The 19,496-nt window shown below is 44.4% G+C and overlaps 1 protein-coding gene across 20 annotated transcripts in view; it reads right to left on the bottom strand.

Moving 5' to 3' along the window:
- The window catches only part of Ppfibp2 (PPFIA binding protein 2), a 148,678-nt gene that overhangs the window by 53,310 nt on the left and 75,872 nt on the right, over positions 1-19,496 (bottom strand). For 18 of the 20 annotated variants that reach the window (XM_023708141.1, XM_023708140.1, XM_004647863.3 and 15 more), the window contains 2 exons: positions 11,727-11,810; positions 7,018-7,131 (listed from right to left, as the gene is read on the bottom strand). In XM_023708141.1, the coding sequence (XP_023563909.1) occupies positions 7,018-7,131; positions 11,727-11,810 (198 nt within the window). Of the gene's footprint in view, positions 1-400; positions 480-7,017; positions 7,132-7,300; positions 7,380-11,726; positions 11,811-19,496 lie in introns of those variants that run through there. The other 2 variants (XM_023708155.1, XM_023708158.1) reach the window with 2 other exon arrangements.

Raw genomic sequence — 19,496 nt, 5'->3', positions numbered from 1 at the left:
GCCTTGTTTTCTCCTCAAATAACCTCTCCTCCTAAAAAAAAAAAAAAAAAAAAAAAAAAAAAAAAATCATGTATTGAACTTAAGTTCTATTTCAAAGTCTTCCAAAATCATCTCATTTGCATCTCTTTAATCTCTGTCTTAAATAAAGTGAGTGTACAGTCCTTTTCCAAGGCTAATCTGCCATACTGCATATTACCATCATCTATTTAAATTTTTCACTTTGAAGAACAGTCCCCTGGCCCAGAGAGCTTCCAAAAGGCACATAAAGAGCATGCAGCAAAGGGTACAGGCTTCCAGAACCTGTTCCTAAATGGCCCCAGGTGACTGACCTTCCTGTCTCTGGCTATCTGTCCCTGAGCTCTTTGAGTATCCTCACACAATTTGATGAATTTAAAGTTACCTTTATGGGGAGCAGGAGCTTTGGCTTTGTCCTCTGAATTGTGGTCTTACTTCTCCCTTAGCTGGGAACTCAGAATGACTCCCAGGCACAGGGCTCTAGCCTCCCCTCACCTCTGTACTGCCTTTGAGGAAGTTCCCACCCAGCTCTGTGTTAGTTTAGGGTAAGACCATCAATCATCTGTTCTGACAGGCATTTAATCTCCCTTACCATCACCTTCCACTCCTCAGGCTATAAACATGATCAAATTTCTGACATTCTAAAGAGACTTCTTTCTTGACCTTGTCTGCCCTTCAAGTTACCACCATGAACTCCCATGTCCTCTGTTGGCAAGCACACGCTTTCTCTCTCTCTCTCTCTCTCTCTCTCTCTCTCTCTCTCTCTCTCTCTCTCTCTCTCTCTCTCTCTCTCTCCTCTCTTTATCCCTTCTCTCCCCACTTTACAACCATGCTCTTACAAAATAATCTATCCTCTATTGCCTCTTTTTCCTGTTATTCCTCAGCAAGATACTGTCTGTCTGCCTGGAACCTAGCTTCTGCCTCTACCAAGTAAGATACAGAAGTAGCTTCTGGGAGTCAATGTCCAAATTTTTAGATGCAACTCACACTTCTCATCTGTTAACCAACTTTCGTACACTGACTTGGTGTAAGCTGTTCTTTCCTACTGCCACTTCCCTGGTCCAAATTTTCCTGACATTTCTTTTTTTTTCTCTCTCTCCATCTTCTTTGCATTGTCTTCATTCTTTCTACCCTTTAAAGAAAACATTCACATGTGAGCCCTTAGCTCACACACTCAACACAAGAGTCAGCCCTGGATCCGGCCTGCTTCCCTGGAGCACCGACTCCCTTGCCAGGCAATGCCTGCTGCCTGCTCAGGCATTCTGATGTCAGGGTAGGATCCTGCTGAGAATTTCCCGGAGTCTTGCAGCTACCAGGTGGTTGTGGAGAAGAGTGGGGCTAAGGCTAAGAGAGGCTTCTAAGTCCCATTCTGCTTCCACTCCTGTTTTGAGGTTGCTCATCTTTTAAAGAACAAAGGGCAGGGATGAGGAGGGAAGGGGTATAGAAAAGCTTTCCTTTACTTACTGTCAAGGGCCATGAAACTGGGTAATAAAGATTTAGAAAGAAACAGTGGCAGAACTTATCACTCACCCTTCTTCCTTTACCACTACTACTAATCTCTTCCAGAAGGACAAACACATCTCCTTTCTGATAGATGAAACAAAGTTTACATCTCAGAGCAACCCATTTCCTTTCTCCAAAGCTCTAGGTCTGCCTGGAGCTGAAAGAAAGTTTGCCTTTCTCTTCCTTAAAAAGCCACATCTTGAAGTGATTACCTCCATTTTTAGTGTTGGAATATGACCCAGGGAATTACTGATCAATGACAGAGAAGTGCAGTCAGACTGGCAATCTGAAACCAAATGAAAGAACGGCCCATGAAAGGACTTAAAAGGAAAAATACATCCTTTTGCCCTTTGAAGTCAAAGGGCTGGGCCTCATGGAGGAATGTAGTTCATGAGTAACTCTGTGCGGAGAAGAGGCGGTCACAGTGAACTGGAGCAGGATCCAGAGCCAGGCCCAAATCATCTCGCTGAACCAGTAAAAGGGGGTTCCTCACTGTGATCTAGAGACTCAACATCAAATAAGTTAAGCTTGAAGAAACTAGCTATTTGGGCTGCATAAATCTCCCCGAGGGAGTCTCTGGGAATGTTCGGGAAATGCCTGGATTCTTCTCATGACTCAGTGTCTTGTCTCCTCAGACCTGTGCTCCTGCTGGATCATGTGCCGTGGTTCTCTTATGTTCTCTTCGAGACAAGACATCTCTTCTGTTATCAGCTAGTCACTAGACCTCTGCCTCAGGCCACATAGCCTATTAATCAGTGTACTGACTTACAATGGTCAAGTGTGATGGTTTGTTTTAAATGCAACTGGAATAATTTTGCAACTCTAGCAGGGGTAAAGAGTAATATTGAGCCCATGTTGACATCCTTATGGTCTATGAGTAAGAAAACTTGGTGTGTTGACCTTCCCAGGTCAACAGCCAGTGGGCCACCTACAGAAGCTCATGTCCAGTGACGCCCAACCACCCACATTTATCACTCTACACCCCTTACCTAAAAGTCAGCCAGAACTTCAGTTACCCAACTGTGAAGCTGCAGGCCAGGTGGGAAGTTCGAACAGAGTCTATGCTATCCAGGATTTCCTAGAGCAGGTTGGTGTCCCCATGAAGAAAGGGAAGTCAGTGCCCTTTGTTCCTCTCCCCGCATCCTCCCCTCCCTCATCCTACCTTCCTTTGAACTCTGAACACAGTTTCTGATCTTGATGTTGACCACATCTGTAAATGGCCAGTGTCTGGAAAGTGTCCCATGTGGCTGGCCAGTGCAGAAACTCGGATCTGCTGAGTACCACCAGCTTCTCCCATGACTTCAGCACCCTCTGGAGGGGCTCAGTGATCACAGACAGAGAACCTCATCTTTAGAGAGACCTATCAGGCTCCAGAGAGCCCAGGTAGGTCACTTATGAAAACCCACCAGGCTCTCTAATATACCAACTGATCCAGGACCTTCTCCCAGAGATGCTGGTGCTGGCGTGGTCTGAGCCACGCATGAAGAGGTCGCTGGCCCACACCTGCATTGCTGGAGTGTAATTCTGGGCTTCAGGTACCAATGGCCTCTGTGTACAGCTGGACAGATCTGCTTAAAGATCACACAGTAAAACTGCACGCTGTGAGATGCTGCCCAGACTACGTCAGGCTGGCAGAAACGGCCTCAGGCTACACCCTTCTTAAACATTCCCTTCCACATTTCCTGAGAAATGACTCTTCATAATGAGGAAGGTCTCCTGGGAAAGGCACATGCTTTCAATGTGTCCGAGTCCATAATCCGAGAAGATGCTCCCACAGGCAATCCTGAGAGGCTGCCCCCTCCCCTCCTATATCCACTACAGGGCTGCAAACAAGAAACAGTTTGCAGTTGCCCTCAGCGGTGTTCACAATCTACATGCTGAATGTACACCAGCCCCTGTGCTGACTCTGCTTGGTTCCAATTTGGCTGTCTAACCCCAAGAGGGGTCTTCAGGTTCTTTCCTTCTGGAGGCTGGGTAAGATCATGTGTAGACTAATAAGCTCCGAGCTATGAGATCAGCACTTGGGCTGGACTTGGCCAGGCCAAGGGATACCTGGCCCAAGACTAACTCCCTCCTGTGGGCTTGTGCAGGGAGTGTTACACTGGTCAGGAGAACGGCTAAGGGGAGACACAGCTTGGTGGCCTTTTGGCCACTAAAGCACAAAGTTGGGGCTATGCTCATCAGGTTAGAGATTTTTCAAGTCTCCTGGTGCTCTTCCTTCAGTGCAGGGGGCAGAGTCTAGACTAGAAGTTGTGGATTAGAGGAACATGGGCCAGGCTTGCCCAATAGATACGTATTCTGTGACACACATGGTAGTATTTAAAAATTTAAATTTATTACCAAGATCAGAAAGAAATGTAAAATCTTTACTTCTAGATTTCTAGCCCCTATGAAAATGAGACTGTCTAGCAGTACTAGAGCTACAAACACAGTTAACTGGAGTTGAACTGCAGGTGCCTCCTGCGACAAGACACCCTGAATGTTCAGAGCCTTTGGGTGCAACATGCCCAGGGAGAGTGTGGTGTGTGTTCCCAGTCAGAAGCCCCTGCTGCACACAAGCAAAGGATTGTGTTCACAGCAATAGACCAGGCTTGACACAGAGCTGGAATGGTTTCTCAGACTGGCAGGAAGAGGCGATTGTTTGCCTTCATTCTCTCCCATTAGGTCATGAGTCATTTTTGTTGCTGCCACCAGAAATGAAGAGCCCTGCAGCCCAGGATACCTCAGCCAAATTGGGCAAGTCTCTGCCTAGCTCCAGTAATGAGGACACGCACATACTCTAAAGTCTAGATGGCACTGAGTCGGTGTTCTGGCGCACAAAGTGTCTTCACAAACAGCCTCCAGCAGCGCTCAGCACATACACCAAGGCTGAGATCTGCATCTGACACCCCCAGTAGCTCAAGCTCTGGCATTACCAAGCCCATCAAGGTGGTAGCTGAGGTTCAAATGTGGCCTATGATTTGAACTCAGAATTTGTCAAGAAATTTTACCCTTGAAAGACTGAGAAGACATAGCAGATATTAACCAGCATAAAAATGACTTGTTGAAACCCAGCAAGATCTTAGGGCTGACCAAATAGCTCAGTGGACTAAAGCACCTGCTTAGGCAGGTGTGGGAACTGAGGTTCAATCCCCAGTGTGCTGTGCCAGCCCCCGGGGCACACTGAGAGGGCAACTGAGACTGGGCATGGTGGTGCGTGCCTGTAATTCCAGCACTCAGGAGGCTAAAAACAAGAGGATCACTATGAGTCTGAACTATGTAGTGAGTCCCTGTAGACCTTGTACTAAATATGTAAAAAAAAAAAAAAAGAAGAAGAAGAAAAAAATATCCTTAAAACTAGAAGTGACAAATAAAGAGCTACCATAATCCAAAATATACTAAGTCATGACATCCACCTTTCTGACACAAGCCATCTAAGCCTGGTACCTTACTCATAGCACACAAGAAAGAAGATTCAGAATAAACAGGATACATCATGGAGCTTAAGGCTGTTTAAAAAGTCTCAAATGACATCATTGGGATAAGGTCAAGAGACAAACCACTCTCCTCACAATGGCGCTGGGGACCTACATCAGAATCCTTGACCCCAAGACTCTGACAACATTTCTACTCTGTAGAGTAGAAATACTCCACAAAGAGATGGAGAGCGATGAAGAAGAAAAGCCAGGGAAAGAGCACAGATGTCTCAGGCATGACAATGCCACCATTTTCTGACCTCCTGGCCTTGCTGTCACATGCCAAGCCCCACCTCCTGAAATATCAGCCTCCTGACAGTTTTCTCACAGGTTCTGTGTTCAAATCTTCCTGATAGCTTAAAATTTTTTTAGAACATACCATCACCTTTGTCCTTTATCCTTTCCAACTCAAAAACATACTCCATGTAGACCTGAAAATATAATCTAGACTGTTGTTGTATGCACTCTGTGAAAATGCTTTCTTCTCAGTTAAGGTGCCCTGTCACCCACCCCACACACACACTACCACCACCATCACCACCACCACCACCACCACCAGCAGCTAGTTTTTTTTCCTGGGCCTTCCAAAGAAAGCTTCAGTTAAAAAAAAGGAACAACTTCTGTTGCTACTCATATCTTTAGGGAATATCATGAGCAAGACAAATGCCATACAATCTAAACAGAAAATTAAATGGTGCCAAGACTGGGGTAACTTATTAAACGGTCATGCAAAGATAATTAACAGCAACCTCTGGGATACTGAAATTAGTCTTTATGAGGAAATATGCATAAAAATATTTACTTACCTTTTTGAAAGGTTTTCAAATGCACTCAAACAAAACTAACAAACACTAGAACTAAGATTTCTGGGCCAGGGATGTAGCTCAGTGGCACAGCACCCACCTAGAACTAAGATTTCTGTCTTTAGACCCAAGATGAAATGCAAAGCCTATGTTCATCACTACACTGTCAAGAAACATTTGAACTTCAGGCTGGTCATGACAATGCCAAAAAGTGGAGCTTTGGGGTAGAAGATGACTAGCAGCTGTCTAACTGAATCTACTCACTTAAGGGACTATCTCTTATTCTTTAAATAACTGCTGAGGAATTTTATGGGCCAAGTGCCCCATCAAGAGTTCTAAAGCACACGTATGAACTTTTGGCCTGGCTTCATTTTTAGAACACCTGAAAATGCAACCACAATTTAACTCTAGAAAGCCTATTAAGTGGCTTAATTTTTAAAAATTTAATTAGCTTCTCAAAAGATTCTACAAAGATGTGATACAAAGGCAATACTCCTTTATGATAACTGAAGTTCATTCACAGTATTTACAGCACCGTAAAGCTATTCAGAGGAAGAATGGCTAAGGCAATTATGATATATTCACACACAATAAAACTACCAGAAGTAATAATAAAGATGACAACGCAGCAAAACGTTAAAAAGGAAAGAGTAACGACACGATATTGAGCATATAAATCCGAGGCCCAAATTGCATGCCTGTGGAACGACAGCTTTTTAAATTATGAGTACGCATAAGAACAATACAAAAACAAACAAGGAGAGGACATTATTTGAATGCTAGAAAGGCAGGTGTTTTTTTTTTTTTTCTAATTTTCACATGTGTTGACTATGTTAAGATGTTATTTTTATAAAACTACAAAGGTAGAGCAGGAAAGCAGCAGAAAATGAGCTGATGAATTGACTTTCTACTCCAAATGCCACTGGCGTGCAAACTGTGGTTCTCATGATAAGATGAAGGTGACACAGGTGGCAGAGCTCAGCGTGCCCTGCTGGAGAAAGTGCCGCCTAAAAATCTATCTAAGCCGCAAATCTGTCTAACCAGCTCAACAGGTTATTTGGCGTGGGCCAGCCCTTCCCGGCCTCAGTGTTCAGGCGGGTTTCACCTGCTGTCTAAACACTGAGCGCAGAGCAGCCAACCCCACCTCCAGGTGGCACAGGAAAGGGAGCAGGCGCCCAGGAAGGGACTTTAACGTTAGAGCCGCCTCAAGCCCGGTGCCCTTCCGCCCCGCCTGCCCTTACCTGCTGGAGCATTCCTTCAGCAGCATTGAGTTTCACCTGGTGCCCCTCCAGACACACTTCCAGGTCCCGAATCTTTTCTCCTTGGGCTTCCACTTGGTCCGTGAGGACACTCACCTGGTGCAGGAAATAACAATGGAGGAATAAGGTCTGTGCTCCAGGGCAGTGAAGTCCCTCAGCAGCAGGTGAGCAGAGAAAGCGCACATGCTAGGCACAGCTGTTCCTTTAGGCGAGTGGAGGCTGGAGGAAAAGGCCCTGAAAAAAGCAACTCCAAGTGGACTCTTACCTTCCTACTAGGGAGTCTCACCCACCGCCTGAATGACTTCAGTCACGTTCCTGCCCTCGCTAGACTCAAATACAAAGCGCCCAACAGCTGAGCACTGCCTCTGGGCTGGACTCCTACACCTTTTCCTCTAATAGGGCAGCGGGCCTCAAGGCATATCTCACCTGGCTTGCCAGGCTTCTGCCACCTCATGGGGAAGAGCAGTCCAAACCTCCATGGAAATGAACCAATGGCCTTACGGCTCTCATAGGAGCGTGAGGACTGCTCACCTATCAGGCCAGCGTTTTGAAGCAATTACGGAATGTGGGACGTAAAGGGCATGCATTAGCACCGACAAAACTTGGCTCCAGAAAGGTTTTTGTGCTTCACAGGCCAAAACACGACTCCAAGTCCCAGGTACACAGGAGTCACTCTGCACAGGCACGGCAGGAAAAAGTTCATTTCTCTGAGGAACTCTGAGATTCTCTTGGAAATATTAATCAATAAATAGCCAATTACAGTAAGTCATTTGATTATGCCCCAAATACATACTATGAAGGTTTTCATAACCTTCATTAGCAAACTGCTCCAGGTTGTTTTTCTTTTTTTTCTTCTTCTTCTTCTCTTTTAAAGAGATAGCAAATCTCATTGCTATTTGTTTCTCAATAAAATTATTAGAGAGAGAGAGAGAGAGAGAGAAGAAAAATGCAGAAAGGGAGAAAGGGAATGCAGCGTTTCTTGAAAGCAGACATCAGGGCCAGAGAGATAACTCAGTAGAATAAGCACTTGCCTGGCAAGCACAGATCCTGAGTTCAATCCCTGGCCACAAAAAAACAAAACAAAAAACAACAAAGTAGACATCAACTGATGGTAACTTGAGAACATGTTAGGTTAGACATTGCTGTTTACATATGGATTATTCAAAATTAATTCTGAACCCGAAATAGAATGAAAGAACTGAGCTCATATATGATTGGTTAAATACACTCTAAGGGTTACAAAATTTGGGTTTAAAAAGCAGTGCACCTGGGCCTGGTGAGACGGCTCAGTGGTCTAAAGCACCTACTTAGAACAGGCTAAGCTAAGCAAAGCACAGGGACAGCGGTTCAATCCCCCAGCACCACATGCCAGCCCGCCCCGCCCCCTGGTGGGCTGAGCTGGCCACACACACACACACACACACACACACACACATAAATACAAAATTAAAAAAAAAAAAGCAGTGCACCTGAATGTGCGTGGCTACCTCACGCCTTCCCTTCTATGCACTCAGACGCTGAACAACTGAAACAATCCCGATGTTGATGCACAGTGTACTATCATTTCAATTTTAAACCAACAACCCCTTCTGTCAACAAGGCTTTAAAAAAAATTTTTTTTTAAATATTATTATCATTTAGGATATAGGGTCTTGTTATATAGTTTGGACTTGCAGTGATTGTCCTATTTCAGCCTCCCTAGTGATGGGATTATAGGCATGTGCCACCACATCTGGTTTCCGTCCGGCACGGCATACCATACCGGGGATCAAACTCAGGACCTTGCGCTTTGCCGGGCAGGTGTTAATGCCGCCAAGCTATCTCCCCAGCCGGACCAGGCTTATTTTAAACAGAGCTTTTTGTGTTTTTATTGCGTGCTGTTCAGTCCCCAGCACTATCAGCAGCAGCCCTGGCCTTTTCAACTACTAACTCCACTTAAAAAGAGTAAGATTAGGGTGGGGGGTTCTGTTCCCTGGGACCCAGAGTTCCTGGACGGGAGGATGTTTTATGGTTAATTCCATCATGAGGATTAACACCTAGATATTGCACAATACCTGGAGGTCGCAGGCTGGTAGTACCCTGAGGAATAAAGTCCCTAGCAAGAGCTCCTAGTGTAGCTACATGTAGGATTAAAGACATTCAGGGCTGCAGCGGCCCTGAGAGCCCCAATATTAGCCCTAAGTATTATAAATGAACTACAGAAAATTGGAACAAAATATATAAAGACCTTCAAACATGACCTTCATTCAACAAAAATGAGTATGTTTTGAGCCCCTACTACATGCTAGGTCTAATCTTAGGTACTGGAGCTAGGGATTAAGAAAAAGGGGGGAAAATCTTTTAAAAAGATATAATTTCCTACCATAAAGAAATTGTATCATAATGAAGATAAAAAATGTTTTTAATCTTGGAAACAAAGATTTTGCTACATGTCCTGTTCTACAAATAGACGCAGGAAAACATTCTGATCAAAGGTTCCAGTTAATTCGGTCTAGCTTAGCTGTTATGGGAATTTATGAACTAGCTACATGGTGCTCAGGATCTGCCTAAGCAGCGCCACAGCCCACTGTAGAAAGGAAGTGGGAGGGAGCCCAGGGGCGCAGCTAAGAGCCAGTCCACAAGCCCCAGGCAGAACAGAAGTCACTAGGGCCAACTTCAGCTTGGCTGGTAAATAGCTTCCCGACCTGAGGATTATTGCAATAGGGATTCCTCAGGAGTTTAGTTTTCTTTCTGTTTAAAGCCTGGATGGGAAAGACAGCATTATTATCTAGGTCTTCTTTATTAAACTGTAATCCTCTCTAAATAGGAATGTATTATTTCAGTCATGAAAGGTCCTGCTGCAAAAGTTTGAATTTCATATTGTTTGCTGCAAAAATTCTAAATCGGATACTTTTTCATTAATCATGTCGTCGGGATGGCGTTTCAAATTACACATCCCTCTAAACATCTGTGCTATAAAAGCTGGCCCCTGCTACTTCTCTAAGCGGTTCCCATCCCCCTTCTCACAGCAAGACTCCAGACACAATGGTCCCTTGATGTTTTTACCACACACTAAGCGCGCCCCTGGCCCTGCCGCAGTGTGTGCTGGGTGGGCCACCTTCTGTGTCTAGAAAGCACTTGGCCAGGTATCGGTGTGGCTCCTTCCCTGGGCCCTCTGGTTAGGGAGGGTCTCAGACCAGCCCTTATGTGGCTTTTTCTCCACAGTACTTAACACTGTTGGAAACCATCTTCCCTCCCACTTCTATCACCTCCTCCTCCTCCTCCTCTTTCCTGTCCCTAAGTAATAGAATAGAGATTTAGTCCATATTCAACACAGCTGTATCGCCGGCATGTAAAACTAGGTCAGACAGACAAGTTGATGGTACTCAATTATTTTATGATTTTAGAATCAAAGAACTGAATAAAATAAGCTGGAGTACAGAACTATACATTCGGTGTGAGCTCAACTGTTTAAAATAGAAGCAGGGCAGAGGGAAAAGCCACTAGGAAAAGATTAAAATGGTAATCTTCTCCTTTAAGTGATTTAAGATTCTTTCAGAATTTTTAAAGTTTCTAACTGGTTAATTTAATATTTATAATATAAAATTTTAGAAGTAGAATAAATAAGCTAAGAAGGAAAAACAATAACCACGCTGCCACCTCCTGCCCCCGCTGACACCAACTGAAGTCCTCATCCTAGGGCAGGAGGGGTCTGGCCTCCGGCTGCTCCCTTACCTCCCATCGCCAGTCCTATTCCTCACCCTCTGAGCTTCTGCAGGAGCTAAGACTAGGATATTTATCTTTATATGCTCCAAATGTTAATTAATATCTGATATATAGTAGATTTGTGTAAGTGATTATAAATTTATTTTGGCACTTGAGAGCTAACGCAGCAAAGAGCTACTGCAGCATCAATCTTTCTGTGAGAAGGCCTAACTTAGCCACCTGAGGTGCTGTATGCCTCTAATACCAGCATTCTGGGAGGCTGAAGCAGCCATTCCAGCCCAGCCCAGGCACTTAAATGACTTAGGGAGACCCTGACTGGGTGGGGGTGAGGGCTGGAGATGTATCCTAGTGCACAGACCCCGGATTCAATTCCCAGTACCAAAGGGGAACAAGCACACTCAACTACATATCCTGTCGAAAAACACAGGCTTCCAAAAATGACAAAGTCTCTTTGGCTTTCTCCATGCCAGGTTTTAGAGTTCCTCTCAGCAAAGCAAGAGTCACCAGAGGCTTTGTCCGCGCTAGCAGCTCCAGGGACTTTGGCATCAAGTGTAGATCCAGTTTCAGATTCTCTGGACTTGATGCTGGCAGTTCACCCTTAGGCCCATTATCACTTATGGCTGTTTCATGAGTGACACGAGGATAGATCTCATCTCCCGCCCAAGACTCGGGGTTCCTGGAGGAGGACAGGGCCCCATATTGTTCATTCTTCGCACCATGATTCACCTAGCAACAAGGCTTCCAGTGAGCAGGGGCAGTGCACAATAAATAAATAATTCACAGCTCCCCAAAGCCAAGGATGTGGTTGTGTTATGCTTCTAGTTCTGCTTTGTTTCTGCTTTGTTTCAAGAAAAGCTTGTTTGAAAAACACACACTTTGACGTCAGAAAATTCCAACAAAGTAATTCCTCTGTGCTTCCCTCCCACTGATGGAAGCTACCGAGCTGGAGATGGTAGGTAAAGCTGTGTCCCACCCAAAGGACTCACCTGTAAGATGAGAGACTCTTTATCTCCTTCTAGACGTGCCAGGCGTTCCTGATAGGTTTCGTTACCATGGTGATTTACCTGGGACTAAAGAGTAGGGAGAATACACTTAGAATAATGGAGAAATAGTATCAACTTCCAAATGAAGTGCACCAAGTATGTAATTTGGGAAGACAGTTCCACCGATTATGTGTGCAAAAACTAGGCATCAGAACAGGAAACCAGATTTCAAAATCATTGCAAGGAGGACGAGACCACATGCCATTGAAAGGTGTGCCTTGCAAGATGGTGCAACCACTCCTGATGACCTCACCCTTGGCTGGGAGGGCCTTGAAAGAGCTCCAGACCAGCAGGGCTTGCTTTGACTGGACATGCTGGGTCTGGTTTTACTAGAAACACAGCACGAAGGGTCTGCTCTTTGAGGAGACCAGGGAACTGGTACTATTCCCCCAACAAACTACACACGAAAATCTGCTGCGAGATCTTGGTGTCTCCTAATTTTCACACCAGGGTTCTCCAGAGTCAAGGCACAACTCATAGCAAGGAGGCCCATCCTGAACACCACAGTAACAGGGAGGAAGGAGCGGGGTGATGTCAAGCACGAGGCCCTTCATCTACTTGGACCACCCTTCCCACCCAGCCCCGCTTCTCACAAGTGTTTGGCAGTCAGGCTGCAGCCTGTGTTTCTGTAGTGCTCCCGGTGAAAGAAGTAAGCTAGAACGAAGCACCTAGAGAAGAATCTGAATAGCAGCCAGAGCTCCTCTAAGAACTAAGTAGACAGAAAAACACAATAACTGCAAAGTAGCCAGAAACTACAGAAGAAAAGAGAGAGGGTACAAGATGGCAGACGACAGGCGGAACATAAAATGTCCTGAGATAAAGATAGGAGCTGTCATTTTCTAGGATGTGTCTGGCAGACATGGGCATGGGGGAGAGGAGGAGCTGCTAATGCCACTAAGCTGGACCCAGTAACAATTCTGGCTTCCTCCACGCTGGATGGAAGGCTGCCCCCCAGAGGGTTAGAGGTCCGAAAAGTAGATCTTCTTACTAAATGAGGAAAGAACTCCCCTCATCTTCTGGGCTTCTGTACTGATGCCCATGCTCCCATATTCAGGATGCAAGTGTCAGCTACCTGCAGTAGTAAACGACTGTGCAGATGAGCCAGTCAGAGAGGCCCCGGGTTGGCTTGCCAGCTCCCAAACTCATTTCCCTAAATTTCAGCTTCTCTTGCCATGAGAAAAGATACCTTCTCTTTGCCTCATTACACCCCTTCCCAAGGCACTGCCAAGAAGTCAACAAGGAGCAAACCCTTCTCGGTCCTCAAGCAGAAATAGCAACTGAGGCCTTCACACTCGAGTCCTAAAGAGAGAAGACTGGCTGGCTGTTGGGAGCACAGCGGGCCCTCCCCAGGACTGCCGTGCCAGGCACCATCTAGATGGTGCACAGTGCCTCCTGAGACACCACTGCTTTGTAGTCCAGCCTCCCTCAAGCTGCTGTCTTGTCCATTGTTAAGGGAGCTTTCATGCCACAGACAAAGGGCCTTCACAATCACAACTGACTTCTTTGTCCATGCAAGTTTATTGTTTTTACATTAATTAATATGCCAGGAGCCCTCACTGTCTGACTAGCGTCCAAGGATATGTCATAACCTACATTTTTTTCAGAACCTGGCAAAGAAAGATAGGAAAACAACTCTCAGCAGCAGGTCAAATTCCCCTGTTAAAGAACTCATGATAGTGGATTTTAGTGGGCAAAAAGAACAGCAAAACACGTGTGCATCCAACTGCTACTGTGCACACGAGATCACCGTCAACATGGGTGTGGAGCCTTCTAGCACTGGCAGTGCCACTTCTCCAGTGGGCAATGGAGGAGAGAAACCCAAATGGTAGATCCCACAAGACTCCAGCCAGCCACCGCAGGCCTTGTGCGGTACTCAAGTGGTCTGCAGTATGTCCCTGTAGTGAGGACTTTGGCATTCAGTTTTAAATATAAGTTCACCTTTCCCTATCAGAAGCACAGTTCAGTCTCCCTTAACCCAGTTTCTAATGCTGTCTTCCACCAGAATGGCTCCACCTGGAACCAGAGACAACTCAGAAGTGTTTCTCCTGCTGAGCAGGCTGGGCTCCCTCCTGTCTTACCACTTCCTTTAAAGAAATCATTCAGACTATTTGCTGCAAACTTACAGTGAACACCTTCTGGTCCTCTCCTGGACTTAATGCCTGCTTGCTTCAAGTGTATCAATTAAAGCTCTCCATGGAAAACCCATTTGGATAATGTTCTGGGCCCAATAAAACTATTGACCCATGTGTGCTCTCCAGGCATGCTGCGTACTCCGGGGTCCCTATAGTCTAGCAGCTTTTAGACTTCCACACTGTGGCTATGTCACCGAAGCCTAGCCTGTAATCTCAGCCCTGCCAGTGAGGGACCCTAGGGGACCACTCAGGTGGCTTCCCTGTAGGTTCTCTTTCCTCTGAGCCATTGATGGCTGCTAAGGACAATAGCTGCTAGCTACATATTTAGAACAACCCTTCAGCCAAAAAAAAAAAAAAAAGTCTATACATACAATCACCCACAGGTGCAGCCTTTTGCACTAGCTGGCAAAACAAATCATAAGCTGACATACAAAATGTAGCCAGACTGTCCTTAACACGTTCTAGACATGGATGGAAAATCTAGACCCACTCTAACAGCCCATGAAAAACTGCAGCATGATCAGCTAAAAGATGCCAGATCAGTATGAGAAAAGCAAACTGAATACCAAGAAGAGGCATTGCTATCCCTGGGCAAGACAGAAGTGGCTTGTTTCCATAGAAAGACTGCGAAACACGATAAACATCACCCATGAGGATATTCTTGTAGTAAAGGGCCCAGTAAAGCACACTGCTGTTCTGTGATGTTTGCAGAACAGCTCAGTAGCTGATGGATACTACAGGCCAAAAGCCAAGGCAATGCTAAGAGGCCACTATGATACGACCCAAGCACAGTGCTTGTCACGCATGCCCAGTGCTGTTCAGAGCACTTTATGTGCATTAACTCACTTCAACTTTCTCATGACCTCATGAGATGAGTGTTATTTTTATTCCCATTTCACAGACAAAGGAACTAAGGCACAAAGTATCTCCACAAGGCACAAAGGGATGATGTGCCAAGCTACGAGACAGGGCACTGCTATGCTGTTTCAGCAGCCTAATGAGGGTGCAGGTCAAGTTCTCCTCCTATCTAGTTTATATATTTGGACTGTAGGATTCATCACATCATGGTGGAAAATATCTTTGGTAAGGAAGTAGCTAATAATGGTTTATACCAGTGCTGAGGGGCAGTGGGGAGAAAGGAACCCTTCTCCACTGTTGCTGGGAGGGTGGAATGGGAGAACCACTATGGAAATCAGCGTGGCGACTTCTCAAAAAGCTAGGATTGGAAGTCCCATTAAACCCAGCTATTCCCCTCCTGAGCATCTTTCTAAATGCACTGAAAATATCCATACCACAGTGATAGAGCATCCATATTTATAGCAGCACAATTTGTCATAGTTAAATCTTGAAAACAACCCAGATATCTATCAACAGACGAACAGATAAAAAAGGTATTGTATTTTTATACAATGGAGTACTATTTAGCTATGAAAAAAAGATAAACACAAGGCTTTTATAGGTAAATGGATACAACTAAAGACCATCCTGGTGGGGCCTGCAAGATAACTCAGTGGTCTACAGCACCTGCTTAGGCAAGCTTAAGCAGGTGCAGGGGACCAAGGTTCGACCCCAGGTACATGTTGTGCCAGCCCTGCCCTCAGAGTAGACTGAGCTGGCCAGGAAAAAAAAAAAAAAAAAAAAAAAAGGCCATTCTGGTAAAGGACAGAAGTGAGACCAGCATGTGCAAGCATCATATTGTCGCATTAGTGTAAGAACCTGAAAGAGTAAATAAAATCTGAAAGGTACAATAGGTGCTATGAAAGGGAAAGAATCTATTCAAAGGGAAGGAAAAACAAGGATAAGAAAAAGAACAAAAGAAAGAAAAATAAATATTTATGTATATATAAAGAAGTAGATAACATCTACATCTTTAAAAACAAGCTTGCTGATTTCTGCTAGTCTATTGAAAGGAGCAGTTACTGTTTTGGTTTTTTTTTTTTTTCTTCTCCTTTTTAATTTCTTATAACTCCCCACCACCACTACCAGGAACCGAACTCAGTACCTTGTGCTTGCCAGGGAGGTACTTATGCTGCGCTATATACTCACCCACCCACCCCACACCCTCCCCTTTTTCCCGATATTACATGTTTATATCTGGTAAGCTAAACAACTAATTTGAAGATAACATGCAATACAACTCATTGGCAAATTCCTATTATTTTGTTTAGTGAAATTCTGTATGGTTTCTAATTTTATTTTATAATTCTGAATTCTCTTTAAAAAATAAAAAACTCTAAAAATAGTGGTTTATACTATACTTAATATGGACTACTATTAGTGTTTTAAAACATAAGATAAATATTTATGCACATCATAAAAACATAAGACATGGATAGTTAAAAAAAGATGCAGAATAGTAAAAAACCATGGTAAAATATGGTAAAAAACAATATGAATCTATAGTTACTTACCTATATAAAAATAAATGGAGGTTTACTTGGGAGCCTTTTTATTTTTAATTTTTTTCATTTATGTATTTGGTACAGGGTCTCACTACACATCTCACACTTGCAGTGATCCGCTGCGCTTACAGGCATGCGCCACCACGCCTGGACTCGGGTCACCAGCTCAGCATGACCTAGGGGTGGAGCCGGCAAGGCATGCAGGACCGGGGATCAAACCCAGGTCCCTGAGCTTGCCAAAGCAGGAGCTTTAATCCACTGAGCTATCTCTCTGGCCCTTTGGAAGCCTTTTAACAGTGCTGTCTTCTGCATGGGTCTGGGCTTTACAAAGATGGGAGGTGGAAAGATATCAGGAGAGATTTTTACTATAAACATAGCATTTTAGTTACTTGCAAAAATGTATCTTCTGGAGTACCTACAGTACACTGTAGAATCCAGAAGCACTGCCTGAGGCCCGAGAACAGAGTCCTTGGCTCTTTTCCCCACTGGCAGGCTCAAGGGACCAGTCCTTCCCCGGCAATCGCTCCCGCCCACGGAGCAGTGGTCCTCACCGCAGAGGATTCCCTCCCTTAAATGATGGTCCCAAAGAGACTGCGCCTTCCTTCCCCTCACACAGGCCTTCCAGGATCTCCAGTAAACTTTTGAAAATTATTAAAGACAACCGTGAAACTGAGACTGCTACCAACAGGTCCACAATACTTCCAACCTTGGCTTTGGGTGAGGTTCACAGCCTTATTTTCACCTTCTAAATAACATCGCCATCTTTAAAACTAAACTGTAGCCCTTCAGAAGGGCACAGGCCAGGATAAAATACCATCTTTACCTTGACAAGAACCGAGGGATTATTTTAGAATGATCTTAAGTGTCAATATTCATCAGCCAAAGGTGAGGATTTGAATTTAGGTGAATAAATGTATACTCCTTAGTCCACCAAGAGATCAGCAGATTCTATCACTTTTTTTTTTTTTTTTTTTCCAGTACCAGGGATTGAACTCAGAACCTTGTGCTTGCCAGGCAAGCACTTATTCTACTGAGCTATCTCCCCGGCCCATGGTTCTATCACTTTCTGATGTCATTCTCATGTTACAAACAGCTGCAAATCACAAAAAGGCACATGGTTAGCAAAGCTGACTCCAATTTACTGGCAAGAGAAGGATGTTAGAAGAGACAGAGTAAGGACATAGCTCTGTCTCATTCTACTTTAAAACAGCTGTGCCGGGGACACGCCTGTTTCCTTAATTCTAATAGTAGATTCGTGCTACAAATACTGGCTTAATATTGAGATCACACATCCAGGGCCCCAAGTGGTTCTAAGTTTAGAAAGTCTCCGAAAAGTTCTGTCTATGCTGTCTGTTAGGAAAATCAGTGAGAGAACCGCTCCCACTCTCCACAGAGGAGAAGAATGCCCAATAGAACTCTGAAGGACACTGAGTTATAATTCTGCTTCTCACAGCTATGGGATGTAAGGAATTTAAAGGAGACTTTCACCATCTTCTACCTTGTTAAGAATGATCATCCCACAAATAATATACATAAGAATAAGGTAATTTTTTACTCAGCTGAGGTGGTTAGTTGAATGGATTACTAATGTACTAAGCTATGCCACGCAAATATTTCTATCCAAGTTCCTCTTCTGTATTGACAGTTATTGCTATAAGTGTGACAGCAGGAAAAATAAATCTTCTTCCTAAACTTCTCAGAGCCAGAGCTGCTCCTGATACACTATAATTCAAGTTAGTTACCTAAAATTATTGTGAGGGTCATCATATGATCCTTGTCCTTAAGGAAGTGAAACTTCAACTGCAGCCTGACATTTTGATATTCTTTTGCACTTGAAGGGAAGAATTTCACAATGAAGCATATGACTCTCATATCACACAAGTAAATCAAAACTAGTTAATAGTTAAAAAAAGAAACTTAGCTTGTTCTAAGTAGGTGAATGCATATGGTCAAGAACTGAAACTTTAGCTAGAATTACTGAAGCCAAACTTCTTTGTTTCTATCAGGCATGGCCCTCACGAGACTGGGCAAAATTGGGGATATAAAGGATCCATCCTCCAAAATCCAAAACTCTTAAAGGAATATAAAAAAATACGGAGCAGAACTGTTCCATCAAGTTACTGTTGAGAATGACATTCTCAAGTGTCCTCAGGAATAATCACAATGTAGCTTTTTGACTCTTACAGGTCATCTCCTGGGTCATTTTTTGTAAGATTTCAACTGCTCTCTTCTGGGGCTGGACAGGCCTTAGCATAAGAGCTTGGACAAGCACTAGCCTAAGGTAGGACTGTGTTCTAAGCCTGATATCTCTAGAGACACATCTGGAGACTGTCAGCCAGGGACAGCATCTTACAGCTGGGGATCCTGGAGTTGACTCAGATGATTAAGCTGTCTTAGCAATGACTTAGATATTGGAGAGAAATCTGTGTGTGGCCATCAATGACAGAACTGAACAATGAGATTCTAGCAGGGACAGTCTATGTTCAAAGAATTCCAAGCTAAACAGAGTACTTTCCCATTTCTCCCCTGGGTCAGTGAGCAAACAGTTTATGCTTGAAGAATTCCCCATATACAGAGAGCTAGATGCTGGCAGGCTCAAGAAATAAATTAGGCTTCTAAATCTTGAGGGACTCAGCATCTTAATCAGCAGCAAGGTTACCAGGCAATATTTAAGGGTCCCCAAAACATTATAAGATTTGAGAACCCCAGACTAGTCCATTTTTCCCTTGTTTTGCAGAAGAAAAGGAATAAAGAAATATTGTATTACTCTTGGCAGAGAATTCTTCAGAAGCCTGCTTCAATGGAGTCCTTTGTGCGTCAGGAACAGGCTAGGACCATCACCTTACTGTAATTACATGGTACCAGTGAGGGCTGCCATTTTTCTAGAGACAGCTGCATTCCTAGCTCCCTGAACTAGCTTTGGCTGTGTGAAATCCTCCCTTCAAATTTTTATTTTTATGGCGCTGGGTATCAAACCCAGGTCCTTATACATGCTAGGTAAGACCTCTACCACTGGGGCTGGTGAGATGGCTCAGTGGTCTAAAGCACCTACTTAGAACAAGCTAAGCAAAGCACAGGGACCGCGGTTCAATCCCCCCAGCACCACATGCCAGCCAGCCCCGCCCCCTGGTGGGCTGAGCTGGCCACACACACAAAATAAATGAAAATAAATAAATAAA

This window comes from Octodon degus, unplaced genomic scaffold, assembly GCF_000260255.1.
Source record: "Octodon degus isolate 3935 unplaced genomic scaffold, OctDeg1.0 scaffold00334, whole genome shotgun sequence".
Classification (NCBI taxonomy): domain Eukaryota; kingdom Metazoa; phylum Chordata; class Mammalia; order Rodentia; family Octodontidae; genus Octodon; species Octodon degus.
Note: the sequence above shows the minus strand (reverse complement) of the source record. Positions and strands in the feature narration are given on the sequence as shown.